This window comes from Gavialis gangeticus, unplaced genomic scaffold (assembly GCF_001723915.1).
Source record: "Gavialis gangeticus isolate Ggan-Ray unplaced genomic scaffold, GavGan_comp1, whole genome shotgun sequence".
Classification (NCBI taxonomy): Eukaryota; Metazoa; Chordata; order Crocodylia; family Gavialidae; genus Gavialis; species Gavialis gangeticus.
The window spans coordinates 194,517,724-194,533,480 of NW_017729032.1; the positions used below are offsets into that span (position 1 = coordinate 194,517,724).

Here is a 15,757-nt window from a genome sequence, read left to right on the forward strand (position 1 = left end):
ACCAACTGCAGAAACTTTCTCAGCCTGACGAAGGGTTTTTGAACCCAAAAGCTTGCTTAATAATTGTTTTCCAACTATTTAAGTTGGTCTAATAAAAGATACCAGATTCACTCAAAGAATCTTGTCTGCCTATGTCCTTAGACCAACATGGCTACAACCTACACCCCTGTAACAAATTTTTAGGCTTTTTAGGAGAATTTTCAGAAATCAAGTCTGTGGAAGGGGACTCACAGCTTAAGTTTTGCAGGTAAATTTTGCTTTAAAGACCAAGGTCTCCATTTTTTTTCTGTTTAAATGGTTTTTGTTCTTTACTGTCACAGAAAAAAGACACAAATAAATGGATGTCACCTACAGGTACCTATTGTCTAGTTTGCTATTGATCTAACTCTATCACTACAGTGTCTGCAGGCCTATAATTTTCTTATTTTTCCCCTTTGCTGAGTAGAGGACGGCATGATTTCCTTTTCCTGTTTTTGCTCTGGTACATCAGGCCCATTATTGAAAACATATATATGCACTATTATGAACATGAATTTCTGTGATTAACTATATATAACAAAGCACAAAACCATGGGAATAACACTAACTTTGGACAAGTCCAAAGACAAGAGTCCCCCAAGCCTGCAAAATATTGGTTGTGTCATAACTTTGCAACTGTATGCAGACACTAAGCTTTATTAATGAATAATAACTTCACTAGAAATGTGACTTCAACACAGGTAACCTACAAATAGTCACAGTACATGAACTATAACCTTGTTATGACTTTGCCTTCCTGCACTTTCTAGATCCATCTGCTTTTCTCTACACTTGATCAGCCAACCTAAGACGACCTATACTTTGCCTGGTGGTACTGAAAATGTTCACAAATTATAGCCATGTCACTTCACTCAAATTCTTTTGTTCATAGACCACAACAAATTGATTTGCTCTGGCAGTAAACACTGAAATGTTCTCTTCAGTGTCTAGTAATTAGTTCTAATACCAGCAGACAAATTAAAAGGCAGCAAAACAAAATGTCTCCATCAGGCACTTATAATAACCTTCATAATACATATAGTGGATGTCTTGAAGATTAAGGTGGATAAATGAGGAGAATGCTGATTCTGGCACCCGGCTAACTCTTAGATAATCTAGCTCATCCCTCTTGGCTGACACCAGACCAAGAACAACATTAAATAGTAATAAACTCCTTCCAGCAAACCTCTGATTCCATGGTTCACTGTCCTCAGGCCTAATCTATCAATCCATTTACTGCACAGTAAAAGGTAAGAAACCCATTACAGATCTCTTACGTGCCCTGGCAGGTGGTATATGACAAGACCTGAATTCATCACAAACTCCAATGTCTAGTATCCCTTTTCTATGCTCTAAAGCACCAGGTGTTCAGCTTACCTGGACACAACAGTAGAAGTTTAGTTGTTAGATTCTTTGAGCTATAAAAATAAACTAAAAATTACTGACGTGAAAGCATGAAGAGTGACAGAACAAGTCATTCTCTATATTATTAAGACCATTCATAAAGATAGCACTGTTATTTTCATTTTTACACAAAATATTGGCTTAGGGGAAGGTGTAATAGAAACTGGGCTAGAATTTATAACTCACACTTTTAAATATGGCTTTTAATCTTTGTTCTTCATTTAAACTCTGTCTAACATAGTAGCATATTAAGAACCACTATTTAGAACAATGACCAAAGAAATGTCATTTTTTAATTATTGCTATTCCAAGGGAAGAAACATTTTTCAAATATCTGTTCTCAAGGTCATCAGCATATGATTTAAACACCTAAAAGTAAAGACAAAAAGCTTCTTTTATGTGACTGCAATTCCTTTCCTACTCGATTTCTTTTCTAGGCTTATTTTCATTGCTGCAGGGCAATGATTTCTGAATACAAAGAGGGTTTGAACAAGACTTATTTTAAGTATGTCACCTTGAAGGTCAAGAATCACAGATGATGTTTCCCTCACCATTATCACTCAGATCAAGATAAACAGAAGTCCAGCATAACCCTACAAAACAGCAGGCATCATCTCAGATGGTGTAGTTTCTATAGTTCCACTGAGGTCCATGACATAACTCCAGTTTATGATTTGTTACATTTTATGTTATAATTAAACATCATCCTCTTGCATTTCTTAATCTTTCTTGAAGCATTATCATCCTGTGAGATAAAATAAGCAGGAGGGTGCAGATTACTAAAGGCCAGATCCTATTCCACCTGTGACATACAAGTGGTATTTTGTGTGTAATACAAACTATTCCACCCTGATCAACTCCCTGAAAAAACTGTTAACACAGAAGTTGGGTGGGTGCTTGTTCACTTCACTTTTTGTTACTTAATCTTAAATCTAAGTGAAGGCATGGTAGAAAAACTGCATTAACTGTTTTTCATGGATTTGATCAGTGTGGAACAGGATCACATTTAGAGACTTAAACTTAGCGTGGAAACAGACGTTACCTGATGTCTCAATTGTGATGCCATAAAAAATTGTTATGGCAGCACAAATGCTGAGCAAGCAGAATGCTGATACCCTTGTATGACACGTAAGGAAAAATCAGTGACATGACAAGATGGTAACAGACTCTATTGCTTTACTGCGCTGGACATCTATTAGCTCTGACAGAAGAGTACAAGCAGTTCAAGCTTCAGCTGCTTGTACTCTCTGACCACCCCAGGCAGGTGCTCGCAGGGCTTGAAGACCCCTCTAGCCCCTGGAGCACCTGTCTGCTTTCTCCATTTACAAAAAGGCACCCCATGAATCTTGGGGTGTTCCTCTATAAGCAGGGAAATCAGGGTTCCCCACTCAGCCAGACGCATCTCTTGTGATTGCAGGGGCGTGTACCTGGTGGGGCAGGTAAAAGCCCCTCTTTCCCAGCTGAGTCAGACTCATCCTCGGTAGTCATGGAGGATGGGTCTGGCCAAGTGGGGAAAGTGGGAGAGATCACATTGTTCCTTGTCTTGCACCATCAAGGGCAATGTGCATTTTGCCCAATGAAGCACATCAGCTGTGCCATGACAAATCACAACACAACTGAGCCTCTTCATTTCAGTGACATTATTTCTAGCCTTAGACATCTTCTAAGCAGAACAGAATCCAAGTGCAAGTGTTCATACGTAACACATAACAACCAGCTGGAAACAATGGGCTGGACTGCAAGTTCACAAAGAAAAAAAACTTGGAAGGGGCCCATGACAAGGACACCCCACAAGGATCTCATTGTAAAGATCTCTGCACTTTGTCCTGGCAAAAAAGAGTAAGGGGTGCTCCTTCCACAAACTTATACTTCAGATGCTGCAAATACAAGATTATCCCTGAACACATACTGTTTTTTGGCCCTAGCTGCCTCATGTTCTTTTTTTCCCCCCTTGATTCTTCTATGCACTGGCACAGGGAGCTCATTGAGTGCCTGAAGTGGGGAGGTGGGGTGCGGAGGGAGAAATAGCAGTGAGAGTATGCCAACCACAATAGACCAGGGGGTGGGGAGGGAAGCAGCACCATTCTGCCTACCTCATTCGCACCCCCTGAACCCCAAAATACACTGCTTGATGCAGTGCTTCACTTGGCGCAGGACTGCCCATGCATGGCAAAGACTCCTGGCACGGGTTATCCTGGCACCACCTCTTGGTTGGCACCCAGCATGGGTGCTCCCCTCTCCCCATCCTAGTTATGCTGTTGCTTCCAAGAAGGATCCATGCAACTGTATTCTTCGTTAGTGACAGGGCAGGCAGCTCTCAACTGCAGGACATGCCCCCTTAGGTTTAAAGGCAAAGGACAAGGCACAGTTGAAGTAACTGAAGCTCTCATTCCTCAGCAAAATAGAAGGGGTTTCTTCTTTTACATCCCCTGAACCTAAAAAAATGAGCCTGCTATCACCAGCTGTAACATACTACGTGAAAAAAAAAGAAAAGGAAAGAACTGTTGCTCCTTTCAGATTATAAAAGAGTGAGCAAAAGAAAGATTTTGTAAAACCTCCTATACACACTTCCTGGCAAGTGTGACCAAAAGTGGCACTCAGGCTAAGCAAAAAGGATCTATTGTTGTTTTCTTATTTATCTGATATCCCAAGACAGACCACCACTAAAACAATAGAGCATTTCCTAATGCATAAAGCATGTCTCTATTTGAGTTGCAATACAAATTTGAAGTTAAGATCAAGTTGGTTAAAAAGGCTCACAAATTCCTTCAAACTCCTTCAAGTGTGCCTTTCAAGTGAATTAGATAATGATTTTAACAAAAGTATAACAATTTTGCAAATTGTTATGTGTAAGCAATTAAAACTAAGCACTTTTGACTGAAAACTTAATTTTGTAATTTTGTGTTCTATTTACTTTCAAGTATGTTCAACTCACATGGTGTAAATGAACGTGTAGAAAAACTGACACGAAAAAAATGGACCACGGGATAATGGAATAGCTGCAGAGCCAGAAACTTCTACAAGTATTAAAGTGCTAACAAATCAGCTGCTTAATCTACTACAATAGTTGTCTTTATATGGTACATATTTTGGGAGGCTCTTAAGGACAGTAAATTCCAAGCCTAAAAAGTCCTGACTAATACATTATTTAATCTAGTCTACAGCTTTTCCAGGTACTTCTATTTATATGTAGCAGTCTTACAAATTGCACAGAAGTGGTGTTCCTTGCTCCTTAACAAGAGTTTAAAAACAGTAATATATTACGTAAGTGCTCATAGTTATCCAGGTTACCCTAGCAGTGACAGTAAGAGAACTAGAATTTTTCTGTGTTAAAAACTACAGAATAAAAGGAATATAGAAGAAATATTCTGCTCAAGAAGTCTCAAGATGCAAAAATGTATCAATGACAGATTATATTCAGAGATTAATTTAGAAAATAGTTTTCTTTTAAATGGATTTAAAAAAAATCCTAATTACGGAAGAAGAAAATATACTTTTAGGAAAAAAATATCTTTTAAGTTTTCAAATTATAGTCAACATTTTCCATCATCATTGCCTAAGTATAGGCACAAAAATCCATATTTCAGTGTGTAAAAATAAATAGCCTGATTATCAAAGGTGCTGAACTCCTGTATCTAAAATTGATTTCAGAGAGCCTATTTTTGGAGAAAGATGCATCTAGTTAGGTGCCTAAATGGTGATTTATATTCCCAACTCTAGAGTTCTAGTTTTGCAAATTTTATCAACGTTATTGCCCCTTTTAGCCTGAGCGGTTAACTGATATTCTAGGCCTTTCTAAGTTGTCTCTGCAAAAAGGAGAAGTTGTAATAAGGTTGAGTCATTTCTTTGATGCAATTCTCTTTATTTACAGAAAAATGTAGGCAAACTCTGTTACTCTGCATTGGAGAAAGAGCAGTAGGAAGAAGTTTCTTCTTTAAAAGGCACGTTGGGCACCTCAGTGAGTCTCCTGGTCCAAAGGACTACATTTCTTGGTATCTTCCTGAGATGAAACATCTTTATGAGACTAAGCATCATTCCTTGGCATCCTCTTGAGGCTACTACTTCTTACTGTCTGTTTACTTTTTCCCTGGTTTCTAATTTATTTTCTTAATACATATACAAAGGCACACAGCTGAAATTAAATACATGTCTCAGTTTCTGAATTTATGATCAGTCCCCAGTAAAATGTCCTAGACCACATGGCTTAATTTATAATGCAGCCTTGCCATGCTGGCCCATAGTTCAGGTGGTAGCTTGTTTTTCAAGTTATCACTGAAAAAATAAGAATTCAACCCATTCTTTATTTAGCATGAAAGAAGAATGTGCATCTGTGGACTTCTACTAAGTCTGCAATTGATGGCCACTATTAAAATCTTCCGTCACTGTAAACACTTCTTGAATACTGGCAGAAATTTAGAAGAATCATTAAAGCCCCAGAAGATACTGTGGACTCACAGTAGCAATAACAACCACAAAACAGGTGAGACTTGGGAATAAATCCCTTATTAACATTGGATAATTGAAGAGGTTGGATAAGCCTATGGAGATTTCCTACACTTCTGGGCTTTGCTGGCTGTCACAGAGTCAGGAAGGAATTTCTCCCCTCTCCTGTGGCTACATATATTGGAGGAAGGGGGAGTTGCTTTCCTCAGAAGCACTGTGTGTAGGCTGCACCAAGGGTGCAGATTTTGACTGGGGTGTGCCAATGCTCCTGCTAGGACTAAAACCTGGAGGATCGCTGCTAGAAGGTCTTGTGCCTCTGCTCAGAGTCAGACCAATCACCATTTGGGGTCAGGAAAGAATCTGAATTTTACACCATGACAAGAGTGGTACAGATTGTGAGGGCTTTTTAATTTTTATTAACACCTCTTGCATATTTTAATCCACCCTTGCAACAGATGGACATTGGTCATCATTGTCCCTCTGTTTTATTTGTACCAAGCTATGGTGCTACCCTTTGTGGTTGTGGGGAAGTAGGTGCCTATTTTACCAATAGTTTAGATAAGGATTTGCTTAGGATCCTTGGATAGGGATGATTCTGCCTCAAACAGATAATTGGACAAAATGACTTCTAGAGGCCCCTGCCAGCCCTAGTTTTCTATGATTCTGTATTTTAGAACAACAGGTCACTTAATTTAGGTACCTGAATATAGATGTAGAACTAACTTCAAGCACCCATTAAAAAAAAGAAGAAATCAGACAACTATGTTATTGCATTACTTTGAAACTCTGAGAAACATTTGTGTATGCTTTATGATACTCAAGCATATAAAAAACACAGAGAACCAAGCATATTCATCCAGAGAAAGAGAATGCAAGGTGCAAAATATGCAAGAGTCAGATGCCATAATATTATTATTAATATGTCTAACCTTTATCCAGTGATGGTTAACGTCTTTCAGTCTATTCTCAAGTTTATGTTTTTCTTCTGGGTTCAGCAATGCACTTCTAAGTACTGCTCCTCCAGTGTCATTTAATTGTTTCAATATTCCCTTACGTAGAGGCAGCTCTTCAACTCTGAACTGAAACAGACAAATGCAACATTTAAAATGAACCGTGGGAGAATTTTCTACTCTCTTAACTTCTTCTTTTAATTTTAATCAATTACTCCATCAGTCAAAGTGACTAAATTCTGTCTTTAGTTTAGTACAGAATAGCTACGGGCTTTAAAAGCTCAGACAACCACAAATGTTGACTACATTATGCAGATATATCCTGGACAAAGAAAGCTTCACCCTAGAGGGCCAACAGAAGGAGTTTTCTCGGAGAGAAATAAAAAGTTTCACTGATAATACAATGAATCCCAGTGTTGGCCACCAAATGATTTAGGAATATATATTTATTCTGCCTTTTGTAAATGTGAATTTTAAGTCCTACGGAAGGGGTTCCAGATCTTGTGTAGTGTTGAACACCCTGATCTACCTCATAAACAGTATTATTTATAAGACTGCTATGTAAATTAGAGGAAGACGGTAATATAAGCTACATCCTGCCTACTATGCCTGTTTCTTCATAATTGATGTCCAAGGCTGTCCAGCTGCTGGCCCTTGGGCTGCAAGTGGCCTCCAAAGGATTAATTTATGGCTCCCAGACACCCACCCAGCTGCCTTTTCCCCTTCCCCACAGCTTTGGCTGCAGCAGCGTCTGGGTTCTCTGGGTTTCCCCACCCTCTTGCAGCTTCCACTTCCTGACCCCATGCATGGGGGTGCAGTGCAGTGCAGACTATGGTGCTAGGAAAACCCATGGCCCAGGGCACTCTTGCAGGCATGGTGCAGCGGGAAAGCCCATGACTAGGAAGCTGAGGGTGCAGCAGAATAGGAGGGTGGAAGTCTGCATGGCATGCAGCCCAGTGGTGGGTAGCAGTTCAAGCTGATGCATCTCTCAGCTTTTAAAAAGTTGGGTAACCTTGAATCTAAATTTAGATAGTCCCAACCTTAAATCTATCTATTCTCCCTCTTACACATAATTATTTCAAATGTGTGGTCTTGATATCAAGTAAGTAAAGATTATATAATAAGAAGTCAAACTTCTTTAGCCATCATTTCCTTTTCCTGATCAGCAGTCTTAGAAGGCCAGTGCAGAGCTTAAGTTAGTTGTTACACTATTAGGGTTGTAGTGGCCATTAAAAAAAACCCTGTGCAGTCATTAAAAAACAACCCCCCCAAAAAACAACAACAACCTACAAACAAAAAACAAAATACCCAAAACAAATCTGATGTGTCGTAGTGTGACAGAGATATTAAGAAAAAAATAACAGTGATTTTGACCCATTTTTCAGGAAGGAAAGCAGGACTGTCTCATACATTAATATATTTTAGGTTAAGAGAGCATACATCTGCATAGACCCTTAAAAATGCATTCTCCTTTTCAGATCCAGCATGAACCCAACAGCTATTGACATTAGCAACTTTATACTTCAGGTCTCCATAGCTCTACCAATGACATAACAGAGGTCAGAGGAGCTATACAGCAGAACAGAGAAGAACAGAAATTGTATAAAGTTCTGGCATTTCCTTTAGCACTTGTAATCCCACAGGACAGATTGTCTATCTGTGAAGCAGCAAGTATATTTCATGCGAGATATAGGTGGTATTATAATTATTATTATTTTATGCCCTAGGAGATGAAAGAAGTTGCCTTTTTTAAGTTTGTGTGTTCTTGATGTCTTGAACACCCATGTAAGTGTATCTGCATGCTTTTGTGATGAGCATATTGGTTAGTTGCATTTTATTAAACCTTGTTATACAACTGTTATTCACAATTCCATATTTTGTAAACATTTAAATACCTATGAAATTAGGGTAATTACAGTGCTATGAATTGGCTGAGAACCAGCTATTTCCTGCAAATCTGAAAGTGTTTGCACACATGCTTTACAAAACTTAGCAATTCAGTTGTGGGGAGAGGTATCTTGGAATTTTGCCTCAAGTTTGAGATTGAAAAGATCATCACGTCTCAGATCTACTCTACACATTTTTTTTTCCACTTCCTTAGGAATTTTGGTCAAGGCTGTGATTTATTTATTCATATAATTATACAAGTACAATCTCCAAAACAGGATGCTCTTGTAACATTTTAAAGACGTCATACAGCTCAGCGCTTTAAGTGGTACACTGTGGAATTGTACTACCTTAATGACACTGGCTTCAAGGTGACACAACTGAAGAGGCAACAACTATTTTTTACAAGATATTTTCAATTACTGTGTTGCATCTAATTTTAATCTGGTCAGTACAATTCCAGTGTCTGTGCTTTAAAAACTTCAGATTTGGTTTGCCTACTAGAATGCAGAAAAGGAGCAGAAATCTACTTAACAGGAAGAAATATGACAACAACAATTCAATTTGTTTTGTCTACAGAAGAAACAAATTAACACCAAAACTAACATTGAAAATACACTACCTTCACTTTTTCAAGAGAGTCTTTTAACTGCTCTTCATTTCCTGGTTCAGAAGGAATACCAGCAACTCTGTCTGCTTCCTCTAACCATAAACGGAACTCATTTAAGCCTTCTTGCAATTCTGACAGAATATTCTTTTCTTCTTCTAGCCTGCAACAGGAAGAGGAATGCGCTACATGTTTACAGGGGGAAATTGTTTAATGTGCTGTTATTGTTCATGTGCAATATTTAATGTTAAATACATAAACAAATACAAGAAAAATGATAAATATTATTTGCCATCAACATTCATTCTTTAAAAAGGAAAGCACAACAGTATTCTTTGCTTCAGAACTGATCAGGCCAGAAAAAAACGTCCAAAGAGGAATATCAAACACATTCTGAAAATAGAGACTAAAAATAACCCCAAGATGTAAACGCTTAAGAACTCTAGTTGAAAACAAACATTGTTCTTGCTCCTCTTTATATATACTGGCTGTAAAGTTATCAAGTAAGTATTCAGCAATTGTTGCCTTCTCTGCTTGTCTCCTTCCTATGTGGGGGTCTCCAGAGGCATGCAGTCACCAGTTCTGTCTTGAAGCCCCTTGATGCTAAAATACAGATAAAAGTGCTACGTGCTCTTCAAGATAGTAAGGCTCATGATTTATCCAAAATTAGCATGCTGTCCTTTGTCTGAAGCCAGACTCCTCTGCCCCAAGCTACCTTATTTCTGAAATACTCTAAGCCTCTCAAATGCTACAGAACCTTACTCTCTATTCCTACTGTGCTGGAGGAAATGAAGAGCAGAGACTCACCCATCACACATTTATTTCTACTGACCGGTTTCTACTAATTTCCATATTCAAAAATAATGTCTTTTATAAGTATAAGGGTGAAAGGGCTAAGTAGAAAATTACCATTCCCATCAACCAATTGACCAATGGTCCTACAATATGTATAAACACACAAGTGCCCTTCTTATGGCTAGTAAGGGGAAGAAAACAAAACAACTCTGTGGAAAAACCTTAGTAAGGGTCTTGTTACACAGTAAGTTTAGGTAACTTCTGAAGCTCTTAACCCCTGGACTGGCTGCACGTTAGCACCTTTCAAGTGACTTAAATGCTTGTTATTTAACTTAAAGTTACATCACTTCAGGGCAGGATTAGCTCTAATCAACCGAATTTTATTCCTCTTCCATTAATTACTGCATGGCCAACTCTCACAGCTATTCCACCCACCTCCAGTATGCCAGGATGCAGTGGCCTCTCGACTTAAGGTGAGCTGGGGCACAGTGGGGCTGGGCAAAGTGCCTTCTGCTTGACATCCTGGGGATGTCAAGCAGAATGAGCACCACAGCCCCAGAGCAGCTGGCAGCCAGAGTGCTTTCTGCTTCCACGTGGCAGTGGCATGAGGGGCAGATGCCACTTGTGCTATAGAGAAAAAAGGATCAGACTCCTCAGTGATCAGGTGGAGCCAGCCAGCTTGCAGCCCAACCAGCTGGCAACCCAGCCAGTAGTGTGTGGGGTGATGGGCACTGACTGAGCTCCAGAGAAAGAAAGGATCAGGCCCCTCAGAGTGAGCTCCATGAATGCAGCCCTAGAGCTCTCTAGTCCTGTTGAAACTCATGCAGTGGATCCACACTGAGAGTGGGGCCACTGGGCTTAAGTCCTGAAAGCCCTTCTCTCAGCACAGAGCTGCTGCAGACTAGACTAGAAAGCCCCGGAGAAGCTGCTTGGTATCATAGAGCTGCAACAGCTCTGCACTGAGAGCAGGGCTGCCAGGGCTTAAGCCCAACAGCTCTGCTCACAGTGCACAGACGCTGTGCCAGTTTCAGTGAGCTGCTTCCCTGGGTCTCTGCTCGCTGCAACTGACACGGTGGTCAGCCTGCTCTTTGCCTGGCGGGAGCAATGACTGGGTCCTGCTCCTAGTCTTGCCCTTGCTCACCAAGTCTCTAGCAGAAAGTCATAGCTGTGCAGGTGAAGGACAGTCAGAACAGGTTTTTTTCCTTACTGCGCGACTGCTCCACTAAGCCAATTAACATTTGTCCAGCTTACAGCATGAGGTCTAACAAGGCCCTAAGTAATGTTGCTCTGGAACAAGGGCATCAATGTGGCAAAACAGAAGCAGCAGGAGCTCAATGGATTGGCATAAGGAAAAAAACTGTGACTGGTGGAGGTTTCAAAAAGAGGGCCTTGTTATACCTTACACTGAGCCACACAATTTTTGACAGGTGTTAGTGCTAGCTCGAGTTTGGAGCAGTCACATATCCAGGTCAGCAGGGGTCTGGACAGCTGAAAAGTAAGAACCCCCCTTCCCATTCTAGGCTCCCTCCAGGAGCTTCCCCTCTGACCCTTGGTGTTCCCCCTGCCTCCAACAAATTATTTACTTGTGGCTGCCTGTGCTATTTGTTTCAGGGGAGCAGGCAGGGAAGGGTTAACTTGCCTGCCCAGGTGTCACTGTTGCTGGGCTGCTGCTCTTTTGGTCCAAGATCCTTGTTGCATGGTAATTTTGGGCAGCTCCTGGAGCTCTTAACTCCTGGATTATCCACACATTAACACCCTGAAGTGGCTTTAAGCACTCGTTATGCAGCTCAAAGGGGAGGATTATCTCTGATCCATACAACCCAGCTCCTGTTTCATTAAGGTGTGGCCACTCCACACATGTGCTGTCCAATTTGATGTCCCAGGATCTCTCCCACTCCCACACCCACCCCCACCCATCAGTCCTCTATTGGCAACTCACAGCTACAGTTTCTGATCCAGCCCCTGCTCACCAGGCTCCTAGTGGCAAATCACAGCTGGGCAGGTGGGAGACAGTCAGAGAAGGTGTCTACATTAAGGGGGTGTAACACATCCGGATACCATGGGGTGGCCATGACACCTGCAGTGGCTCTGTGACCATGCCCTGCTCCACCCCTAGGGTGCCTTCCTATCTTACCTGCCATGCCTTGATGGTAATATAAATAAATATAAAGAGAAGGTGCCCATGGACCTTTCCTAGGCCCCAGTCACACAGGTCCCAGGCCCCTGGCTGGGTCTCTATACTCTCAGGCCCCTGGCTGGGCCTCTGTAGTTCACTGTACCCGGCTGGGCACCCAAAGCCTTATGGACTAATTGCATAGTGCCAAACCGTCCCTTTACCATACCCCATTTCTCATGGGTGTTACTAGTATGTTATTTCTCTGTTGGAACCTCTTCAGCCTCTGCCCCTTTATTGTAGCTTGGCATTCTAGCCTAGGCCCACTGAATAGGACATGGCTTTGAGACTCTAGCTTCACCTATCCCTTCAAGTCACCAAGTTCCTCTATACTGGGCCCCTGGCCCCTGTTCAGGTGTGCCCCTCTAGTGCTGGCTCCCTGTGCAACTGAGCCTCGCTGGTGCAGGGCCCCTGGCCCCTGTGCACATGCCGCTCTGCACTCAATAAGTGTTCAAGCATTGAGCCTGCCCCAGGCAGGGCTCAAGGCAATCAAATACCCCTCTGGATACTAATGAGGCCTCCACCTCCCTATAGCTTCACCCACAAACCACCAGTTAAACAACAACGTAAATCATAAGCCCCTGGGCTATAACATAAAAAAAACACAGAGACCATGCTCTGCCTGTTTAAGCAGCAAACTTCCCCCTAGGATAGCAAGCCTTCTAGCCCTGGGTACTTTGCAGGCTCCTGGAACCTTGTAAGCAACAATGCAGGCAACCAAATGTCTCTAGGCAGCAATCTAAGGCAGGGACTCCTTCCCCTGTGGCAGCCAGGGAAAAAGTGCCTTGCCAACCCCAGCCTTGGTATATGTTCCCAGGGTCCTGCCTGCATCCAGTTAGCTGACTGCCTGGGCTTGCTGCTAATTATGTCATTAGCCTCATTGCCCTGACAGCCAGCAGCTGCTGACCCTGCCTGCCTGCAGAGCTCCTTGGCTGGGCAGCTTTTGCTCTTCAAGTAACAGAGAACGCTGGGCTATATGTGACAGGGTGTCACTGCTCCAAACCCCAAGCTAGCACTAACACTGATCAACATTTGTGCAGCTCAGAGAATAAAGGTGTAACACAGGCCTAACAAAGCCCATAGGTACATCTAGGCAGACTGTGGGAATATGGCAAAATTAGGTAACAGGCCAGGGACCCTTCTTACAATTAGTTAAAGAATAAAATTCAGAGCCATTCATGAAAAACTGAGTAATCTCTAAGGGATGGAAACCATAGAAAGCCCCGGAGAAGCTGCTTGGTATCATAGAGCTGCAACAGCTCTGTACTGAGAGCAGGGCTGCCAAGTGTCCCTTTTGAAAACAAGGGCATTGCCTAAAGTTAAACTGACATCCGTGATAACTTGCAAAGCTGTCACAAGATTGAAAGGCACACTTGAAAGACAATACTCTTTCTTTAAAATACTTAACCAAAGGGCACGTTAGTGTTTTAAGAACAACTCAGTCTTAACCATGGAAACAGTCAGCATTACTAGTATATTAATAATTCAAAACGTTATTCACATTTCAAAATGTAAGCAAGTAAAAGAAAAATTCCATTATGAAAGCAAGATGGCAACTGGTTTACTTTCTCTGATCTCCCATACTTTGCCACTTATCAACATGACAGTCATTGCCAGCAAAAAGCTCAGAAAAGTCAAACAGAATGAAACCTCTTTTCAGTTATATCAAAATGTGTTTATAGTGAGGCAGTCTTTTTAACTGACTATGCTTTCTGATTGTAGGGCCGAGCAAAATGGATGGTGTTTTCCTTTTGAGAAGGCTTGGGAATAAGCTTCAGGCAAAGAGAATGAAACCAAAAAAGTGTAAGCTTCACACCATTTAACACAAACCCCTGAAACTATTGTTACTTAAAAAAAAAAAATCTTATGACAAAATATTTAAAAGCTTGCTTCCAAGCATACTGTAAAAGTAGTGCAATATATAATACAGGGGCGATGCATAGGGGGTGTATGTGGGTGCACCCCCTGTGTGTGGCAGTGCACCCCTGCAAAAAGGTGCTGCTGACATCCCTGATCACCTCAATCGGTCCCTGATTGCCCCTGGCCTCTGCACCTCTGTCCCCCAGCCACCAGGGGCATGCGCTGTTCATGATGTAATGAATACCAGCCGCTAAAGTTTTTACTAATATTCAATCTTGTAAAATATTGCTGTAAAATAACGACTCCTGTATTTTAACTGTCAATTTTTCTTTCTTTAATTTACTTAGAAGAAAGTATTCAACTGATTTCAAGCTTTTAGCACTGATTTTTTTTTCTGCAGGCATCACAACAATTGTATCACTAAGTTTTAACTATGGGTGGAAAATATACGTTAGTTGTTTACATTTTCCACATTTACTCACATAATGCATACACCCTTTCCCCCAAAAGTCAGATCTCCCAAATTGGGGTGCATGCCTTCATGAGGAGGCTGATTTTTCTTTGCTAAAACAGAACCACTGGGGAACATAAGCACAGAAATGCTGTGGTGAAATATGGCTGCCAGCTTCTCAAGCAGGAAGCAAGAGGGGCAGAGACCAATGTTAACCCTGACCAGCCAAAAACTACTGCCAGTTTGAAAGCTACTGTGAAAGAATTAACCCTGGACCCCTTGTTCCTGCTTGGTGTCTTAGGGTGCCTGTAGACATGCAGGGAGGCTGCTCCAATGTGCTATAATTGCAGTGGGTCAAAACAAACCTAATGAATCAAGTCTGCTGCAGTGTCCTAATTAGTGAAACCCAAAAACCTCTACGCCTTGTGTATCAGTGTCCCCACACTTCTAAATGGTGGTGGGGATACTTTAATGAAAGCTCATGAAATGGACTTTACCTAAAGCACCCTTGCCACCATATTGAAGCATGGCAACGCTGATACATGAGATGCTGCTTGTGCTTTCATTAGAGCAGCTCTCATAGCCACTCTAAAGTGCCCCCCCACACACACACACTCTCTCCCAGACCACATGTAAAAAGGCTCTTAGAAAGAAGCTGGTAGCTATCTTACATGACTTTCCATGAAAAGGCCAGCTCTAGGCCATGAGTTTTGGGGGGAAAAATCACCCCCCTTCCCTCTCCCTCTGCCCCCCAAATTCTGCCTTCCAAAAGCAAGGTGAATCATAGAATCATAGAAGTATGGTCGGAAGGGACCTTGTAGATCTTCAAGTCTGACTCCCCACCTGGGCGGGAGAAAAACATGGCTCAAATGAGTCCAGCCAGGTAGGCATCCAGCCTCTTCTTAAAGACCCCCAGGGTAGGAGCCAGCACCACTTCCCTTGGAAGTTGGTTCCAGATCCTAGCCATCCTGACTGTGAAGTAGTTCTTACAGATGTCTAATCTAAACCTACTCTCCAACAACTTATGGCTGTTATTCCTTGTTATGTCAGGGGGTGCTAGGGGAAACAAGGTCTCTCCCAAACCCTTCTGATCCCCCCTAGTGAGTTTATAGATGGTCACCAGGTCCCCCCTCAGCCTTCTCTTGTGAAGGCTGAACAGGTTCAGGTCC

At 41.8% G+C, this 15,757-nt stretch overlaps 1 protein-coding gene across 1 annotated transcript in view; it reads right to left on the reverse strand.

Annotated features, from left to right (window-relative positions):
- Nucleotides 1–15,757, reverse strand: part of DMD (dystrophin) — a 2,221,918-nt gene that overhangs the window by 979,706 nt on the left and 1,226,455 nt on the right. The window contains exons 44-45 of the mRNA XM_019523954.1: nt 9,325–9,472; nt 6,795–6,944 (exon numbers count right to left, since the gene is read on the reverse strand). Coding sequence (XP_019379499.1) covers nt 6,795–6,944; nt 9,325–9,472 — 298 coding nt within the window. The remainder of the gene's footprint in view (nt 1–6,794; nt 6,945–9,324; nt 9,473–15,757) is intronic.